The sequence below is a fragment of the Maudiozyma barnettii genome, assembly GCF_903064755.1.
Source record: "Maudiozyma barnettii strain CLIB 1767 genome assembly, contig: KABA2_04, whole genome shotgun sequence".
Classification (NCBI taxonomy): domain Eukaryota; kingdom Fungi; phylum Ascomycota; class Saccharomycetes; order Saccharomycetales; family Saccharomycetaceae; genus Maudiozyma; species Maudiozyma barnettii.
In genome coordinates this window covers 1049742-1066351 of record NW_024545241.1, presented here as the reverse complement: position 1 = coordinate 1066351, position 16610 = coordinate 1049742, and the positions used below count along the sequence as shown (strand labels likewise).

Below are 16610 nucleotides of genomic sequence, written 5' to 3'. Positions count from 1 at the left end.
CAAATATCACTTACCTATCAGACTGGCAACGCTGGAATAGGGAATATCGGAGTTTAGTGGCGACCAGCCGAGATCGCCTTGCACACCGCTGACTAATTAACTCAATTGAGAAAATATTAAATATTAAAACCAGAGAGTTCTCCACATCACGCGGCACGGCAGCGAAGAAGGAGAGGAGGGGGGAGAGATCAGACCATACACCCACACACCGCACTCCCGCATACCGAGAGAGATGAATACTTTCTCCGTTACCAACAATGATACTAACTGTAGTAGTGCTAGTAGTGGTAGTGCTACTATGCAATTATTTAATCATCTATTTTCCTACGGATTTATCATTTAGTGGTGGTGGTAGTGGGCCACTTGATATTTTTCAGTTTGTAATTATAATAAGCAGCAGAAGGTGAGGTCGAGATGCAATCCTTCTTTTCTTATGTAATGCAACTACATTTACTAAAATTTATATATAAAGTGAGAAGAATATATATATATACAGGTATGCATTTTGATTCTTAGTACAATTTTCTATTTACGTATATATAATTTATTAGCCTTACAGTAGAAATATAATAAAAAAGATATTACAGTACATTACACAACCACGATGTATGCTAATAAAGCTTTGCCTCTATTTTCTAGAACAATCTCTAGAAGATCCTTATATTTATTCTCCGCTGCCACTTTAGCAGGCGCTGCTGCTACAGTGACTACCGCCGCTGCATTCGATAATAAGAAACAATACAACTATGGTAATCGTAACAACAACAACAACAACAACAAGAGTGGTTGGGGTATGTTTGGTACTGCCACTGCTGCCGCTGCTGCCGTTCCAATTGTTCACATTGCTGCTGTGAATAAAGAAAGAACCATTGACGATTATCAACGTATTTATAACAAAATTGCTGAAAAGATTAGGGAAGATGACGAATATGATGGATACATTGGTTATGGACCTATATTGGTTCGTTTAGGATGGCATTCATCTGGTACTTACAATAAAGAAAATAATTCTGGTGGTTCTTATGGTGGTACTTATCGTTTTAAATTGGAAAACACAGACCCTTCAAATAATGGTCTACAAAATGCCGCTCATTTCTTAGATCCAATCTATAAAGAATTTAATTGGATTTCTCATGGTGATTTATACACTTTAGGTGCTGTATGTGCAGTTCAAGAAGCTCAAGGTCCAAAGATTAAATGGAGACCAGGTAGAGTGGATTTACCAGAAAGTGCTACCCCAGAAAATGGTAGATTACCTGACGCTGTTAATGGTGCTGATTACGTTAGAAATTTTTATGCTAGATTAAAGATGAACGATAGAGAAGCCGTCGCTTTAACTGGTGCTCATTGCCTAGGTAGAACTCATTTGAAAAATTCTGGATTTGATGGTCCTTGGGGTGCCGCAAGTAGTAGTTTCACTAATGAATTCTTTGTGAATCTATTAAATGAACAATGGAAATTAGAAAAAAATGCTGCAGGTAACAAACAATACGATTCTCCAAAAGGTTATATGATGTTAGAAACAGATTATGCTTTGGTTCAAGATCCAATCTATTTAAAGATCGTTAAAGAATACGCTAATAATGAAGCTTCATTCTTTAAAGATTTCGCTTCTTCTTTCCAAAAATTATTGGAAAATGGTATTGATTACCCAAAGGGAGCTCCAGAATATGTCTTTAAGACTCTTGATGATCAAGACATGTAATTAAATTGATTTTAATTACTATTATTATTAATATTATACATTACAAAAAAGTGCAAAAATAACAATAACTATAACTAGTAGTACTTTTTATAGTTATCCTTATTACTTCTTCCCTTTTTTATTTATTCAATTTATTATTTATTATTTAATTAATACTCTCTATCTATTTATTAAAATACATATATATTTTCTTAGTCTAGCTTATGTATTATTGAAGTAATCCTCTTCTATCGGAATTCTGAACTATTTTAAATATTTATAGGGTTTTAATAACCAGAAGATACTCTCTCTCATCATCATCATCAGTATTTCAATCCTTGTCAAAGTCTCCGCGTTGAAAAGTTTGACAATTTTCGCATCACAAATTTTCAATATTTTCATTTTTATTTATTTTAATTTTTTGGGCTTCGTTGCTCTCTCATCCGCGAAAGAGGATGCTTATATTTTTAGGTAATTAATATATAACTAGGTATCCCTTCAATAAAAGAGATTCGAAAGTTAACGAATAGTATCTTTTTCTACCCTTCTAATTACAGCCAATAAACTATTGCCGTTCAGACAAACAAAACAAACGGACGTACAATTCATTTTAAAACACTGAAAGAAAAAAAAATGTCTATCTTATCCATCGCAACTCGTAGAGCAGGTCTCCTATCAGTTAAATCTTCAACAATTGCATCATCTTCTGTCATCTCCAGATTTGCAAGCTCCACCTCCACTACTAATACACCAGATGCTGCTCAAAGTAGTCTAACGTGGAAGGACTTCTTCCAATTAAGAAAACAACAAAGAAGAATCAATGTCGTTTCTTCTGGGTTCACAGCGTTGGTAGGTTGTAATATATCTTGGGCTTATTTATCAAACATGGAGATAGATCCAACTCAAATGATTATGGGGTTTGATCCATTGGTGGTTGTTTCAGCCGGGTTGATGGCTTCTGGTGCATTGGGCTATTTGTTTGGTCCTTTGATTGGTACTCAAGTCTTTAATTTGAAGAATCATAAGACATTGACTGATTTTGGTTTGAAAAATAAAGAATTTTTGGAACATATTATTAAAAATAGAGTGGATGCTTCATCTCAAAGTTTTAGTAATCCCGTACCAGATTATTATGGTGAAAAGATAGGTTCAATGAAAGAATATAGACAATGGTTAAGAGACTGTCATTCTTATGCAAGAAAAGCCAAAGAATTTTTATAAACTCTTTGAAAAACATAAAATAAAAATGAAATATCTGTCCTAAAATGGTTGATTACTTCTCATTACCAAACATGAAAATAATCTCTTTGCTCATTTAATTATTCTTGGAAAAATATATATATCTATATATTAACAAATAATATTTTTCTTTTGAAGAATAGAAGTGAAATACCATTAATAGCGAATATACTCTGTACATATATCTATCTATATCTATCTAATACTTTGAAATATAAAGAATTAAAATTCTGAAATGTTCTTTTAGTAAGATTCACTCCATTTAAATCAATTAAAATAAGAAATAAAATCTAAAGGATCAAATATATCATCCAATAAATCTAAATTACTAAATTGTCTATCCATTAGTTGATTATATTCTTCAGTGTTTAGACTACCTAAACCTGGCGAACATGCTGTAGATGACCCTACACCACTAGTAGAATTTCCACTCCTTGTGGATATAGATGTGGAATCGAAGAGTGGGGACTCAGTATTACCAATAGAAAACAATGCACCAGGTGTTCTAACAATTTTTTGATCATCAGTCTTCGGTTTTAAACTACTATCTACATCTTCTGATAATTTGCAACTTGTATTATCATAAAATGAGGCAAAAAGATTAAACCCTTTGGGATAACGATCATCTAAAAATAATGTCAAAATTTCTTCACGAAAATTCATTGAAAAATTTGTGTCAAATTTACCAATGGGATAAATTTCATTGTTCCATTTTTCAACAAAATCAGTTCTACTTTTTAAATCAGGATCATTTTCATAAAATGTAGACATTTCGCTAACAAGAGGAACTAAATCCTTTAGCGAAGTACATCTCTTGCTATCACCTTCTTCACCATGTTGTTTAGAAGAATTTAGTTCACCGACAAGAAATCTCAATATAATTTCCCAAGGATCTCTATCCTCTGGTCGATCCAAAATCTTATACACAATTTTTGCAGTAAACATCTTCCTGAAACATCTATAATAGTCGGCAGAAAATTCATTGAAATACATGGATGCCACAGCGAAAAAGAATTTACAAAGTAATTTCCTAGTTTCGAATGATTCACTCATTCTACTAAAACGCAAAATAAAAGCAGGAATCAAAACACATAGTTTGTTAGAAATAATTTCAACAATTCTATTACTGTAAAATTGATTGAAAGGGTTTATGTTCAATTTATGGGACTCATAGAAGTAAATATAACATTTTTGAGCAATAATAACCAATTGATCCCATAATTGTTGAGCTGATTCATGATATTTCACAACATTTATACTATATTCATAAGAAATCATCTTTGCATGGGTTATAGATAATTTAAATAAATCTAACATCCATTCAAATTCAAAATCGAGAGCATTCGTAAATTGGAAGGGACCTTTATTGTCTGAAGCTTTCAAATTCATGTGCTCATTGGATACCTGATTATAGTATGTTTCGAGCATATTGATATTTATGTGAGACGGATTGCCATTAATTATATCATTAATCTTTAAGAGCAATGAATCAATGTAGACAACTCTCGTGTACCACGAAGGAAGATGTTCTAATTTACCTAAATCAACAGGGAAAGTCTTCCCAATAAAACATTCTTGACCATTAATAAGACCCATCTTTCTATCCCAAAACAGAATGACAGCCCACATTGATCTAAAGACCTCTTTGTAATCATCTGGTTTCATATATTCTAGAGAAGGTCGTGTTCCATCAGCTATCTTAAAAAAATACTTCTCATTAGAGAAACAACTCCAATTTATACCCATTTCTTTGGCACTTGATATAATGGTACCCATTAACACTCTATTATGTTGAGCTTCCGTCCCATCTCCATCCTCAGGAGCACACCAAAAATAGAAACGAAGTAGCATTAAACAGTATAATTGTAATAGGGTACATTTTCGAAGTACTTTCATTTGAAACAGGAAATGACTTATAATTGCAATATATCTGGTTGTATCCAACGCAAGCACATTAGTAAACAAAGTTAAGGAGGTTTTCTGGAATTTTAGTGATAATTGAACAAGAATTGTAATTAGAAGTACGATGGAATAAACCATATGATCGAATTTCTTAATATCAAGCTTCTTGTTTTGTTCAACATCTTCGTACAATGTATCAATTTCACGTTGCAGAACCTCAATATTAATAAATGGCATCATGTGTAAAATATGAGTTGTAAATATGGGTATAATTTCATTTTTAAATAATTCTTTATCTGGTAAGATGATATCGGTTAGATATTCTTCGTCTGGACGTTTCATCTTAGAATCCTTTCTATATTTGGCAAATTTTTCAAAAAGTTGTTTATGATATCTAGAGAAATTACCCGATGTTGGATCATTCCTTTTATTTGTTTCTATATCGTCTCTATCAAATGTTGATAATGGAATAAAGGAATTTGGCAAATTTGGATTAATACCTTTTATTTTCGTAGTCTCTTGAAATTTATTCATCGTTTTCTTAATTGCTATACTTCTGAACCTAATCATATTTGTTAAGTATGGATCACGATGTTCCATTGATATATCGGTAAATAATGAGAATATAGTTGTAGCAGATCTCTTAGTTTCTAGATAATGACCTGAGGGAATGAAATCAACAAAATCAACACTATGACCGTCAAGTGCAATGGGTATCACATTAGTTGGTGTAATTTCTGACATTTGATCTTGAATTAAATTTGGAACACGGGTTTCATTAGATGTTGTCCTTTGGGAAGAATTGTGAGTCGCTGATGATGATTCTAATATATTAATAGGCATCGAAGAACCTAGCGCTATGTAAGATGATGATCTTTCCTTTTTAAGTTGACGATCTTTAATCTTATTTTTGGTAATCCCTGTCTTCCCAACCGCAGTAACCGTAGGAGTTACATATGTACATGTAGCGGTATCACCATATTTGGTACAGGTATTACATGGATTTTTTTTGTCACATTTACTCTTCCTCTTTCTACAATTTGAGCAGACAACTGTGCGACGATTACGTCTCTTACGTACATGGTTTTCTGTTGAATCTGGTGACATAATATATTATCCACTTATATATGTTACCAATTGTAATTTAGATTACTTTTAGAGTAATGATCTCTGCGGTTCATAACTTCTATTATGATTATAAAATATCTGTATTATGTATGTTTATATTTTTCAATACAAGGTTCCTGTTTCTTTGCGGGGGAAAATATGGAGAGATTCGGCGAAAATAGGAACTGTTTATTCAGTTGGCGAGCGAGAGTGAAAAATTTAGCTTAACTAATGCCAATCTATATAAAACTGGGATGCATTTGAAAGTAAGATGAGCTTCATAAAATGCCAAGAGGTCAAATTATTTGGGGAAATAAATTACATACATAGCTCAATTATGTATCACTTTAGGGTTGTACCATGGGGTGATCCTAAGGAGTTGGATGATTTAAAGAACTGGTTTTATAGCAATAATGATGATAGGGCAAAGGCGATTGCCAAAGTGAAAAGTTACCAAAGTCGAGGTTCCCAGTACTTACCACATGTAATTGATTCAACATCACAACTAAGTAGTGCTGTACTACTTGATGAAACGAACAATAAGGTTGGAATGAACGCAATAAGAATGGCATACACGATGGCTTTAATTAGATTTGTTAATGGTATATTAGATCCAAATCAACAAGCACAATATGCCATACCATTACATAGATTAGCCCAAAATGTTGGTCTGGGGAGTTGGTTTGTCGAATTAAGACACTGGGGTACACATGAGAGAGATTTGCCTAGTATTGAGATGCTTAGAATTACGGCGAAGGAGGCACTTACATGGTTATGGGATCATTATTGGAATGATAGCACATTAGAAGAAATGACCAGTGATGATGAAGGTAACATTGCGGAGAACATCGTTACCGAAGAAGAAAAAGAATTACAAAGAGTTCTAATTTTGTGGCCAGGTCTGTTGTATGAATTTTCACACAATAAATATATTTGGCAAAATGAAAATAATTCATTAATTAGTAGTATCAATTTCACAGTATCTGAAAAGACTAAAAAAAACCAGAAATTGCCAGAGACAAAGATCAATAACTATATTAACGATTGGAAAGTAATATGGAAGAGCTATCGTGACCGTGAACAGTTTGTCGATACTATTATGGAAAAATACAATTCCCTTCTACTACATTTGTTAGTAATTAAATTAACAGATTTTGAAATATATTATTTTAAATGGCTTCTAAAGGAATATTCTAGACAACTTCAAAATAACAATGAAAAGGAACCAGTAAAGAAACATTCGTTGCTGGACAAACATTTCCGTAATTGGATGGATATTGAACAAAAATTGATTAAGAGAGTTATTAATCATCTTAATGTCAAATCAGTAATACCGAGATGGAATCTTTGGAAGGATGCTCTGAATGAGGATCCATCTTATCTATCTGTCGTAATAGTAAAACAGCTCATCAAAAGAATTAATGAAATGAATAATGGTAGCGGTGACAATAATGAATGGAGAAAGAAAAAGAAGAAGAAACAAATATCTAATGAACAAGAAATTATGAATTCAGCAAAGGAGCTATTGAAGGAGTTTGAATTAAGATATGATATATCCGAAAAGGACACATATGAACATTCATTTTTAATCCTCAAGACCCACGAAACAACTTCAATAAAAAGTGATAAGAAACACGATCTATCAACTGAGGATATCTTCAATGATCTAGCAAATCTAAAGAAAAGACTGCAAAAGACGAATAACAAATCCCATGGAGCAACGGAAAGAACAGAAGTTAAGAACCAAAAAATAATACTTTGGGAACCTATTGAAACATGGATGCCTAAGCCCTTTGGTGTACTATAATTATAAGTAGTTCATAATTAGCATGCATAATAAATACATACATTTTAAAATACAAGACTTTTTTGGAAGAAAATTCAAAATGATATTTAACAAGAAAAATAATTATTATAAAAATTAATCACTCAGACATCCTAGGAAGGTCTCAAATGAGAGCGGTCACTGGTGGTACTAAAAGATGGGTTCTTAGGCGTACCTCTACCGTGGAAACTGCGAATGTAAGGACCAGTTTTCATCACCGTGATTAATATATATAAAATATTGAAACTGAAAGTAATTTGCAGAATCATTAAACTCATTGAAATAGAAAAAGAAAAAAAAGGTAATATGAACCTTCATATAAGGAACCATTTTTTTTTAAATTTGAATATTTTTGTTTGAAAGAGGCTCAGATATTGAATGTTGAATATAACATGGCAAGAAAAGTCTCTTAAGTGATCACACAAGTGCAATCGAGACATGATAGATCCCCGTATCGTCATGGTCGAATCGGACTGGGAAAGAAGAAACACCGTTTTCATCAAAGCCAATATCAAACAAAAACAAAACAAAATTAAAAATATAATTGAACCATATTCAAAAAGAATGTATGAAGAAATGGTAGTTTTAATAAATGAGTAATCTCATTTATTAAAACTAAAATTTCATAAAGGACATTTCAACCTTGAAATGACTTCACAATTTATCAGAGACACATATAATGTTACTTTGAAACTAATTGTGTCACACAAACTTCTTGATATTTGTTTATTTATTTATCTTATCTATTAAATATTGTTCTTAAAACCTAGTTATTCTTCCAATAATAAAAAGATAAATTGATAATGAATATCATCCTTTTTATACTTCTCTAGAAAGAAAAATTTTCACTTTTCTTTCCTAGCGATGAAGCGATGATGTTTCTTCTTTCTCAAAAAAAAAATTTTTTCAGCTCTGCCAATATTTTAGTTAGGGCTTAGCGTGCGGTGCTTGGGTGTATATTCCAATAACCATCAAGAGAAATTTTTCATTTTGGATAACATTTTGGAACTAGGTTTATTGGCGATGAGGTCATTAAAACGTGAATATCACGACAAAAAATAGTAATTATATAATTGGAGTTGGCTTCTAAGTAAACAAGTTCGAAGATATTATCGAAGAATCTCTGTTATTATAGATTTTCCAGTAAAGAAAAGTGTGCATTTTTGTGTTACCATCCACTCAAAAACTAGTCAAAGGCTGAATTTTTTAACAAGGTATAAACAACCAAAGATAAGTTCCAAAATGGCAAGAACTGATATTATGTCTAACGAGTTTATCTCAGATTCTGAATCTGACAATGAAATGGAACAAACATTCAAAGTTCCATCAGATTTCAAGAAATGTGACCATCTAAAGAAATTCCCATTGGATAAACTAACAAAGAAGTCCGAGGAAGAAGTATGGTTAATTAACATTCCAGGACATCTAGATATCTCAAAATTGGAAACTCTACCAATTGACTTTAAAAGAACAAGTTCTGTCACTGTCGACAAACAAACTTACGAAATTGAACAAGAGAAAAATAAAGACAACAGTAACTTAGTTATAATGGTTCCTGAAAGCAAAAGGGATTCTTTGAAAATATTAACTAAACAAGATAAACCTCTCCAATTTGATAAGATCTTCACTATTAGTGAATCTACAGATATTCCAGATATAAACTACGAAAGGGTCAGAACAGAACGTGAAAATGTTCCTGTAGTAGAGGGTTTAATAACGAGACATTTTGCTACTGGTTATAACGCTGCAGATTTTGGTATAAGTGAAACAAGTAATATGAAAAAGAGGGAAACTACAAATAATGTAGTTGCAGGAAATAATGAAACTGAAAATTACGAACACTCTAAAAAACGTCATCATCACCACAAGGAAGAAGGCGATGAAGCTCCATCAAAGAAGAAGAAGAAGGAAAAGAAAGATAAAAAACACAAGAAAGACAAGAAAAAGGAACACAAATAAGCCTTTATCATACATACTCAGTCATTATAAGATAAAAAATTATGTATATTTTCCCATTATTTTAAAAAACACAGTCATTTTCAAATATACTTATACAAATATATATACCTCATTCTCTTTAACATATCTATGTACATTGATCTATCTAATGATAACATATAGAAAAAATAAAAAAAAAAGTAAACAATTTAAACAACAATATGCAATTGTCGTATTCACGACTTCAGGAATCAACGTTGGCGACCATATCAATCACAAATCCCTTTGGAATCCTAATTGAAGGTTATACATAACCGTTCCAAGACAAACGAATTAACTATTTTTTGCTTAACAAACGTGGTATTCAGACCCTATGTGAATAATCCTTTAGGATACCAGCCATATGCGTATTAGTGACCTTACCTCTTCTCTGTTTCTTCTTCTTAACTTCAACTCTTGAGGATTGTCTTTTAATTGTTGCAGGATCAACACTCGCAGGCTTCAAACCAAGATCTTGCAATTTCCTTGGTAATTCTGAGAATTGAGGTAATTGTATGTTTTCCCACGTTTTCACAAACTCTTCATCCACTCTATGAAGATCACCACCGTTATTATACCAAACATATCTTGGTGTTCTATCTTTCTTAGTTCTAAGAACCAGTATTTTACTTTCTTCTTCTAGTTCATTGATAGTTGCATCACATTGCGGCCAACCATCCTTTAATTCTTTGCAAGAGATACCTTTAAATGTTACTTGGGATTTTAAAAGATTTAGTAGTTCAGATGCAGAATGAACATCATATGTCGATAAATACTTGAAGGTGTTCTTCTTAGAATCAAATCCAATCTTTTCCAATTTCTTTAATAGTTCGATAACTTTATCATTAGGAGTCAAAGACAAGTAATCCATCAACTCATTTAAAGGAATTGCTTTACCTTTCTTTTGAATGTATTCTGTAGCCCACAGTAATTTCGAAGAGTCGTGACTTTGTGAAATACTAGTCTGGGAGGCTTGCAGTGCCGCTGCAGCAAGGGATCCAGGTCTTACTTTCTTAGAGGGGGAACTTTCATAGTCGTCATCTGATGGGATCTCTAGAGCCTCCATCGAATTTAAACCTGAATTTCCACTTTCAACCTTCTCTTCTTTTATAACTTCAATATCGTCGTCGTCATCTTCCTTCTTAACTTGTGCTATCGTTCTCTTCTTTTGGGGGCTAACCGAACGTTTTACTCCAATCACAGGAGCTGATTTTACCTTATTTTTAAACGCATTTAAGTTGGCCAATAGGGGGTCATTTACCTTTCGATTATTACTCATTATTCAAATGAATTACAGCAGATAATGTGTTAAATGTGGGATCAATAATAAATATATTTGGGTGTATGCAAAGAACGAGTAAACCAACTAGAATAAACTGCGTTATAGGGTATGAGCAAGGATTAATTTATAGATAAATTAGTACAATATAGCAAATATTAATCAATATTATTAATGGAGAGCTGTAAAGATCAATATTTGTTTCCTTTTCTGTATGTTAATAAGAATGGTAATTCGAACTTTCATTGATATATTAATTATCTTAATTTCATTTACTTAATTTTTTTCTAATAACGGAAGATTTATAATATGACGAACTTTATCATTTGGCCGCACAAATATATATCTAACAGCGATAAAACTGTGAACTTAAACTATTTAACATTAAGCTCAAACGCAAGAAACAATAACTAAACAATGAAGTTGTAGATGTGAGTTTTGTTTGTAAATGCAATTAATATAAATATATGGATATTTAAGTACTAATATATAACTTGAAAATTAGAAAAGTTACAATTCTTTTCTAGTGTTAAAAAGAGATAATTAGACTATGATTGATATGTTTCTCTCATAAATTTCTTCCCGGAACCATGTTTCCACCATCTGGTAAGACAACTGATCCCAGAAAAATCAATTCTAGCTTCTTCCGTCTGATCACAAATGCACTTTTGTTTCAATTGAAAGTATTCTGATTGAGGTATTGTAAAATAAGGAGCATGCATATATCCGATCTCATCGAAATGAATAATTTCATTTTCCCTTAACAATAAAACGGCTGCAATACTATGCACTGGTGCGTCACCCCACCTCTCATAATAAAACCCACCACTTGAATCAAGATAATCAAAAAATCTTATATACTCTTTACTTCTAAAAAAATTCAAATCGCCTATTTCAAAATTCGACCAAAAATGACACATATTATATCTATCGGTAGGTTCAACTCTGGATCTTGGTGTTCGAATGTCATTCCAATCTGTAATAAATTGATAAAGATCACTACTTGTATCAATCGTTTGATCATTATTTAATTCAATATATTCACGAACAGTTTTCCATAATGTTGGTATAGTACTCTCATATTCTACCAAAGATATTACAAACCCATATTTCTTATTCTGTTGACGCATTACTTGAAATGGATCATATGGGAAATCACAAAAATATTCTACATCTGGTTCTACCCTGAAATAATAGTCATATTGGTCTAATATTTTTTGTCTGAAGAAAAACCCTGAATTAAATCGACACATATTACGATATGATTTCGAATTACCATATATTATATTTTGTTTCTCCATGTCGTTTAAACTTTGTTCGAAAATATCATCTTCAATCCAATCGGGTCTATCCCAATCGCTCGATGGGATCAATGCGTATTTTGTTTCCCCACTGGCCATTAAAGTAGTAGCCTCTATAAATGCTGCATCGAAGGGTACATCATTCAAAAAGACCCAATCATAGTTATAATTGCGATTAAACCTATCTTCAAGGGATCTCATGGATTTTAAAGCGTATGATAATTCCCAATTTCTTACTAACATCAGTAATACGGCATTTTCTTTATTACTAGATTCACGTACTTCATCATATTCTTCATCCAGAATGTTATCATGATATGAACTTGAAGATATCTTCAATCCGTGGCGTAAATTTCGTCTTCGTAGCTCATCGTATTTATGTAATATATCATTTGACACATTGTAATACTTCTTCTCTAAATTATACTCCTCGTACGTAATACAATAATTCAGAACACAGAAGTGTATGTATCTGATGCTAAGTGTCGCACACGAAATTAGTAGTAGATATTTTAATACTTTTCTTAAACGTCTTGATATGGCAACCATGAAATAGACAGCATATAAAATGAATTCCTATATTTTAAACAAAAAAACACAACAACTTATATATATATTTGATTAGCGAAACAAATATCGAAAGAGATAAAATAAAGTAAAACAATATCACAAGCTTGAAGAACTTTAAAAATTTGGTATTTAAGCAGATTTTCCTTAGTTGAATCTATATATCTTGTCAAACATTAAATGATCAGTAAACGATTGTAAAGGTTACTACCGTTGATATACAACTATTATATTTGATTTACTATCCAGTTCAACCTGATATTAAACAAACAAAGAAACATTACCAACTTATAAATAGTTAATACTAAGAGTGCTAGATATATGCTTGCTTTATACCTATACGGTGAGATACCCTGCGCAGACGTCCTTAAATACACACACAGATATTTATATCTCAAGAAATCTTAATGACGACGTATATTTCCCTCAACTCAGATGATGTATGAGAGATTCAGGAAACTTTTAGAAAGGCTCTACCCAAACGATAATGTCGTAATCCCAATTTCTCTGAATATAATAGGAAGAGCTACTGCCATTGTTACTGTTCATAATTATATACATTGTTCAAGTCAGCATTCGCAGTGAAAATTTTTTTGTTGCGCGTACAGCTGAAGTTAAGGATGGCGTCTCCTCAGACTTCCTGAAGGCCACACGAGCTACGACTAGAGGTGTCACAATTGGGATACTACCGAACCACGGAAGGACAAAGACACAGCCAAATATAGAGATGACCCAGTCAAATAATCATAATTTTACCAACATTCCTGTTTCTTCTTTGATGTTTTACAATTCATTCTGCCCAATTATGTAAGAAAATATATATTTTTTATCAATAAATTGTTTCCACCATTGGAATTATACCTTTTTTTGCCTGGAGTAACACCTTGCTGAGCCTCTAAATATCACCAACTTCTTCTATCCTGTTGAACTGTGTAGCTTTACAAGTGTATCTATTATTCCATTAAATACTATGCTATGCGATATGATATATTGTACATGCTTTTTTATATATAAAAAATAACACTATAATTCCAATTCACTGTCATCGTCATCATCTGCAACAGGTTGCTCACTCTTACTATATAGCGGTAAACTTGAACTATTACTAGTTTTGACATATATAGATTCAATTCCACCTTTGATAACACCTCCTTGAGGTTTCTTACTGCTATCGGTTAAGAATGTCACAATATCCAATACATTATATATCATTTCATCAACATTTTGTTTACCAATCTGTCCAATTTTAATATTCAAACAATTGTCCTCATTTGGAATGTAGTGTGCATTTTTATAGATACTTTTCAATTGAGCTCGTATATATGAAGTGTCGCATGTTTCAACCATCTGTTGACGTTTGACTTTTAAATTCTTAGACATTCTAATCATGAATGGTAATTTCTTACTCCCATGAAAAAATCTTGTTCCTAACACTTTTGGTAATAGATGGTGAACTCTATAATCAGCGACGACTATATCGAATTCCGAATACAACTCATTAAGTTTCGACCCTCTGAAACGACGTTTCAAGTTTTTCACTGTGATAATTTCTTTGATCAAGTCATTAACTGGTTCATCCTTGGTGATGGCGTCTCGATATATGGTAGAGGGATCCTTTGTAATCAGGAGAGTTCTCAAGTCTCTTGGTTTGTTGAGCTTACAATATTGCAATGGAATAATCCTAGGGATGTAATCCTTTGGAACACCCATCTTTCTAGTAGTATTTATGACAATCTGTACATCTTTGTCTTCTGCTAACTTTGGATCTTGCTTACACACTTCAATCAACGATTCCAGTGCCTTCCTGGATAAATCTTCCTCTTTTAGGCTAACTTGAGATGACATTTTTAACAATTATATGTAATTTCGTTAATAATATAAATAACAAATGTAAAGTAAACCAAACTATTATCCTTTGATATTTTAAATTAGACTATTTCGTTGACTTTACTACATCTTTTTCTTCATTAGTTTATAAAAGTGAAAAAAAATTTCAAGATTACAAAAAAAAAATATTAAGATGTGCTAATAAGCTCATCGATTTTTTTTTTAAATTCAATAATATTACTTCCTCCGAAGAAAAGAAGGAGAAACGATACAAGAGATGAACTTGATATATACATAGATGAAAAGAAATGCAAATATTTGACATATACCACTCAGTTATTCTTATCTGAGAATTAAAAGAAGGTTTTGAGAAGATCATATGTAATTTGTTAAAACAACTAATATAACAGGGGAGAGAACCATCATCGATTATACACCTTATAAAGTAATCTATATATATACGCAACTTATAGGAGATGATTTCCTTAAGCGAATAGGGTACCAATGTCACCTGGCAGTTCTTGGATTTGGGTAGAGTAGAACTTTTCAATTTCTCTCATAGCACCAACATCGTCGTTGACGACGAAGTTGATAGCAACACCCTTTCTACCGAAACGACCACCTCTACCGATTCTGTGAATGTAGTTTTCCTTGTTGGTTGGTAGATCGTAGTTGATAACTAGAGAAACTTGTTGAACATCGATACCTCTAGCCAACAAATCGGTGGAGATCAAAATTCTGGAAGAACCAGATCTGAATTCCTTCATAATGGTGTCTCTTTCTTGTTGTGGTAAGTCAGAGTAGATAGCAGAGACAGTGAAGTTGTCAGCAGTCAACTTTTGAGTCAATTCTTCAACCTTACGTCTGGTGTTACAGAAGATAACAGCTTGAGTAACAGAGATGGAATCGTACAAATCAGTCAAACAATCGTACTTGAATTGTTCTTCTTCGACGTTGACGTAGAATTGTTTGATACCTTCTAGAGTTAATTCATCCTTCTTAACCAAGATTCTGATTGGGTCTCTCATGAACTTAGTGGTGACTTCTAGGACATCCTTTGGCATGGTAGCAGACAATAGAACAACTTGAGTAGTTGGTGGCAAAAGGGTGAAAATTTGGTAGATTTGTTCCTTGAAACCAGAGGACAACATTTCATCGGCTTCATCTAGAATGAACATCTTGATGTGGTCAGTTCTGAATCTACGTCTTTGGATGTTGTCGAAAACTCTACCTGGAGTACCAACGACGATTTGAGCGTCCTTTAGACCTTCAGCATCTTCAACGAAGGAAGTACCACCAATACAGGCGTGGACTTTGATATCCATGTGGAAAGAAAGAGCCATGACAACCTTTTGGATTTGTAGGGCCAATTCTCTAGTTGGAGCCAACATCAAAGCTTGAGGGTGCTTGATGGTTGGGTCAATTCTTTGCAAAGCAGCAATGGAGAAAGTACCGGTCTTACCAGTACCAGATTGAGCTTGTGCTAGAACATCGTGACCTTCAATAATTGGAACAATGGCACGTTGTTGAATGGCAGATGGTTCTTCAAAACCGTAACCGTAGACACCTCTCAATAGAGTGGATTCTAGGTTCATGTCATCGAACTTGTAGACGACCTTGTCATAGTTAGTTTCAATTTGAGATTCTTCAACTTCAGTAATACCTTCAGACATTTTTTGTGTTGTTGATTAGGATTGATATTTCGGTGATAAAATTAATAACAAAAGAGGTTTGATAGTTAAAAGGTCCTATTTCTTATATTAATTACTTAAATGATGTGTATAAAGATGGTGAAAAGTTTTCAACAATTTCGATTAGAGGAGGGATAGCATATGAAGGAGGTGAAGTAAGAATTGTTTGGTCGCATCATTTTCCGTCGTCCCTACCGAACAAAAAAAGGTT

The 16610-nt window shown here is 32.7% G+C and overlaps 9 protein-coding genes across 9 annotated transcripts; 4 read left to right on the top strand and 5 right to left on the bottom strand.

Annotated features, from left to right (window-relative positions):
• Positions 1-604: 604 nt before the first annotated feature.
• CCP1 (cytochrome-c peroxidase) lies at positions 605-1705 on the top strand (the record flags this gene model as incomplete). The annotated part of the gene is made up of 1 exon (XM_041550526.1): positions 605-1705. One exon carries the CDS (start codon positions 605-607, stop codon positions 1703-1705), a length of 1101 nt encoding a protein of 366 aa, XP_041406460.1.
• Positions 1706-2317: 612 nt separating this feature from the next.
• On the top strand, positions 2318-2905 carry PAM17 (Pam17p; the record flags this gene model as incomplete). Its single annotated transcript, XM_041550525.1, has 1 exon — positions 2318-2905. One exon carries the CDS (start codon positions 2318-2320, stop codon positions 2903-2905), a length of 588 nt encoding a protein of 195 aa, XP_041406459.1.
• A 285-nt stretch (positions 2906-3190) lies between these two features.
• On the bottom strand, positions 3191-5932 carry OAF3 (Oaf3p; the record flags this gene model as incomplete). Its single annotated transcript, XM_041550524.1, has 1 exon — positions 3191-5932. One exon carries the CDS (start codon positions 5930-5932, stop codon positions 3191-3193), a length of 2742 nt encoding a protein of 913 aa, XP_041406458.1.
• A 271-nt stretch (positions 5933-6203) lies between these two features.
• Positions 6204-7739, top strand: LAS1 (rRNA-processing protein LAS1; the record flags this gene model as incomplete). Its single annotated transcript, XM_041550523.1, has 1 exon — positions 6204-7739. One exon carries the CDS (start codon positions 6204-6206, stop codon positions 7737-7739), a length of 1536 nt encoding a protein of 511 aa, XP_041406457.1.
• A 1260-nt stretch (positions 7740-8999) lies between these two features.
• Positions 9000-9716, top strand: RPA34 (DNA-directed RNA polymerase I subunit RPA34; the record flags this gene model as incomplete). The annotated part of the gene is made up of 1 exon (XM_041550522.1): positions 9000-9716. One exon carries the CDS (start codon positions 9000-9002, stop codon positions 9714-9716), a length of 717 nt encoding a protein of 238 aa, XP_041406456.1.
• Positions 9717-10059: 343 nt separating this feature from the next.
• TFA2 (transcription factor TFIIE subunit TFA2) lies at positions 10060-11013 on the bottom strand (the record flags this gene model as incomplete). The annotated part of the gene is made up of 1 exon (XM_041550521.1): positions 10060-11013. The coding sequence occupies one exon, from the start codon at positions 11011-11013 to the stop codon at positions 10060-10062; it is 954 nt and encodes a 317-aa protein (XP_041406455.1).
• A 548-nt stretch (positions 11014-11561) lies between these two features.
• Positions 11562-12863, bottom strand: KTR2 (mannosyltransferase KTR2; the record flags this gene model as incomplete). The annotated part of the gene is made up of 1 exon (XM_041550520.1): positions 11562-12863. One exon carries the CDS (start codon positions 12861-12863, stop codon positions 11562-11564), a length of 1302 nt encoding a protein of 433 aa, XP_041406454.1.
• A 1041-nt stretch (positions 12864-13904) lies between these two features.
• On the bottom strand, positions 13905-14726 carry UTP30 (Utp30p; the record flags this gene model as incomplete). The annotated part of the gene is made up of 1 exon (XM_041550519.1): positions 13905-14726. One exon carries the CDS (start codon positions 14724-14726, stop codon positions 13905-13907), a length of 822 nt encoding a protein of 273 aa, XP_041406453.1.
• Positions 14727-15193: 467 nt separating this feature from the next.
• Positions 15194-16381, bottom strand: TIF1 (translation initiation factor eIF4A; the record flags this gene model as incomplete). The annotated part of the gene is made up of 1 exon (XM_041550518.1): positions 15194-16381. One exon carries the CDS (start codon positions 16379-16381, stop codon positions 15194-15196), a length of 1188 nt encoding a protein of 395 aa, XP_041406452.1.
• Between the last annotated feature and the right edge of the window lie 229 nt (positions 16382-16610).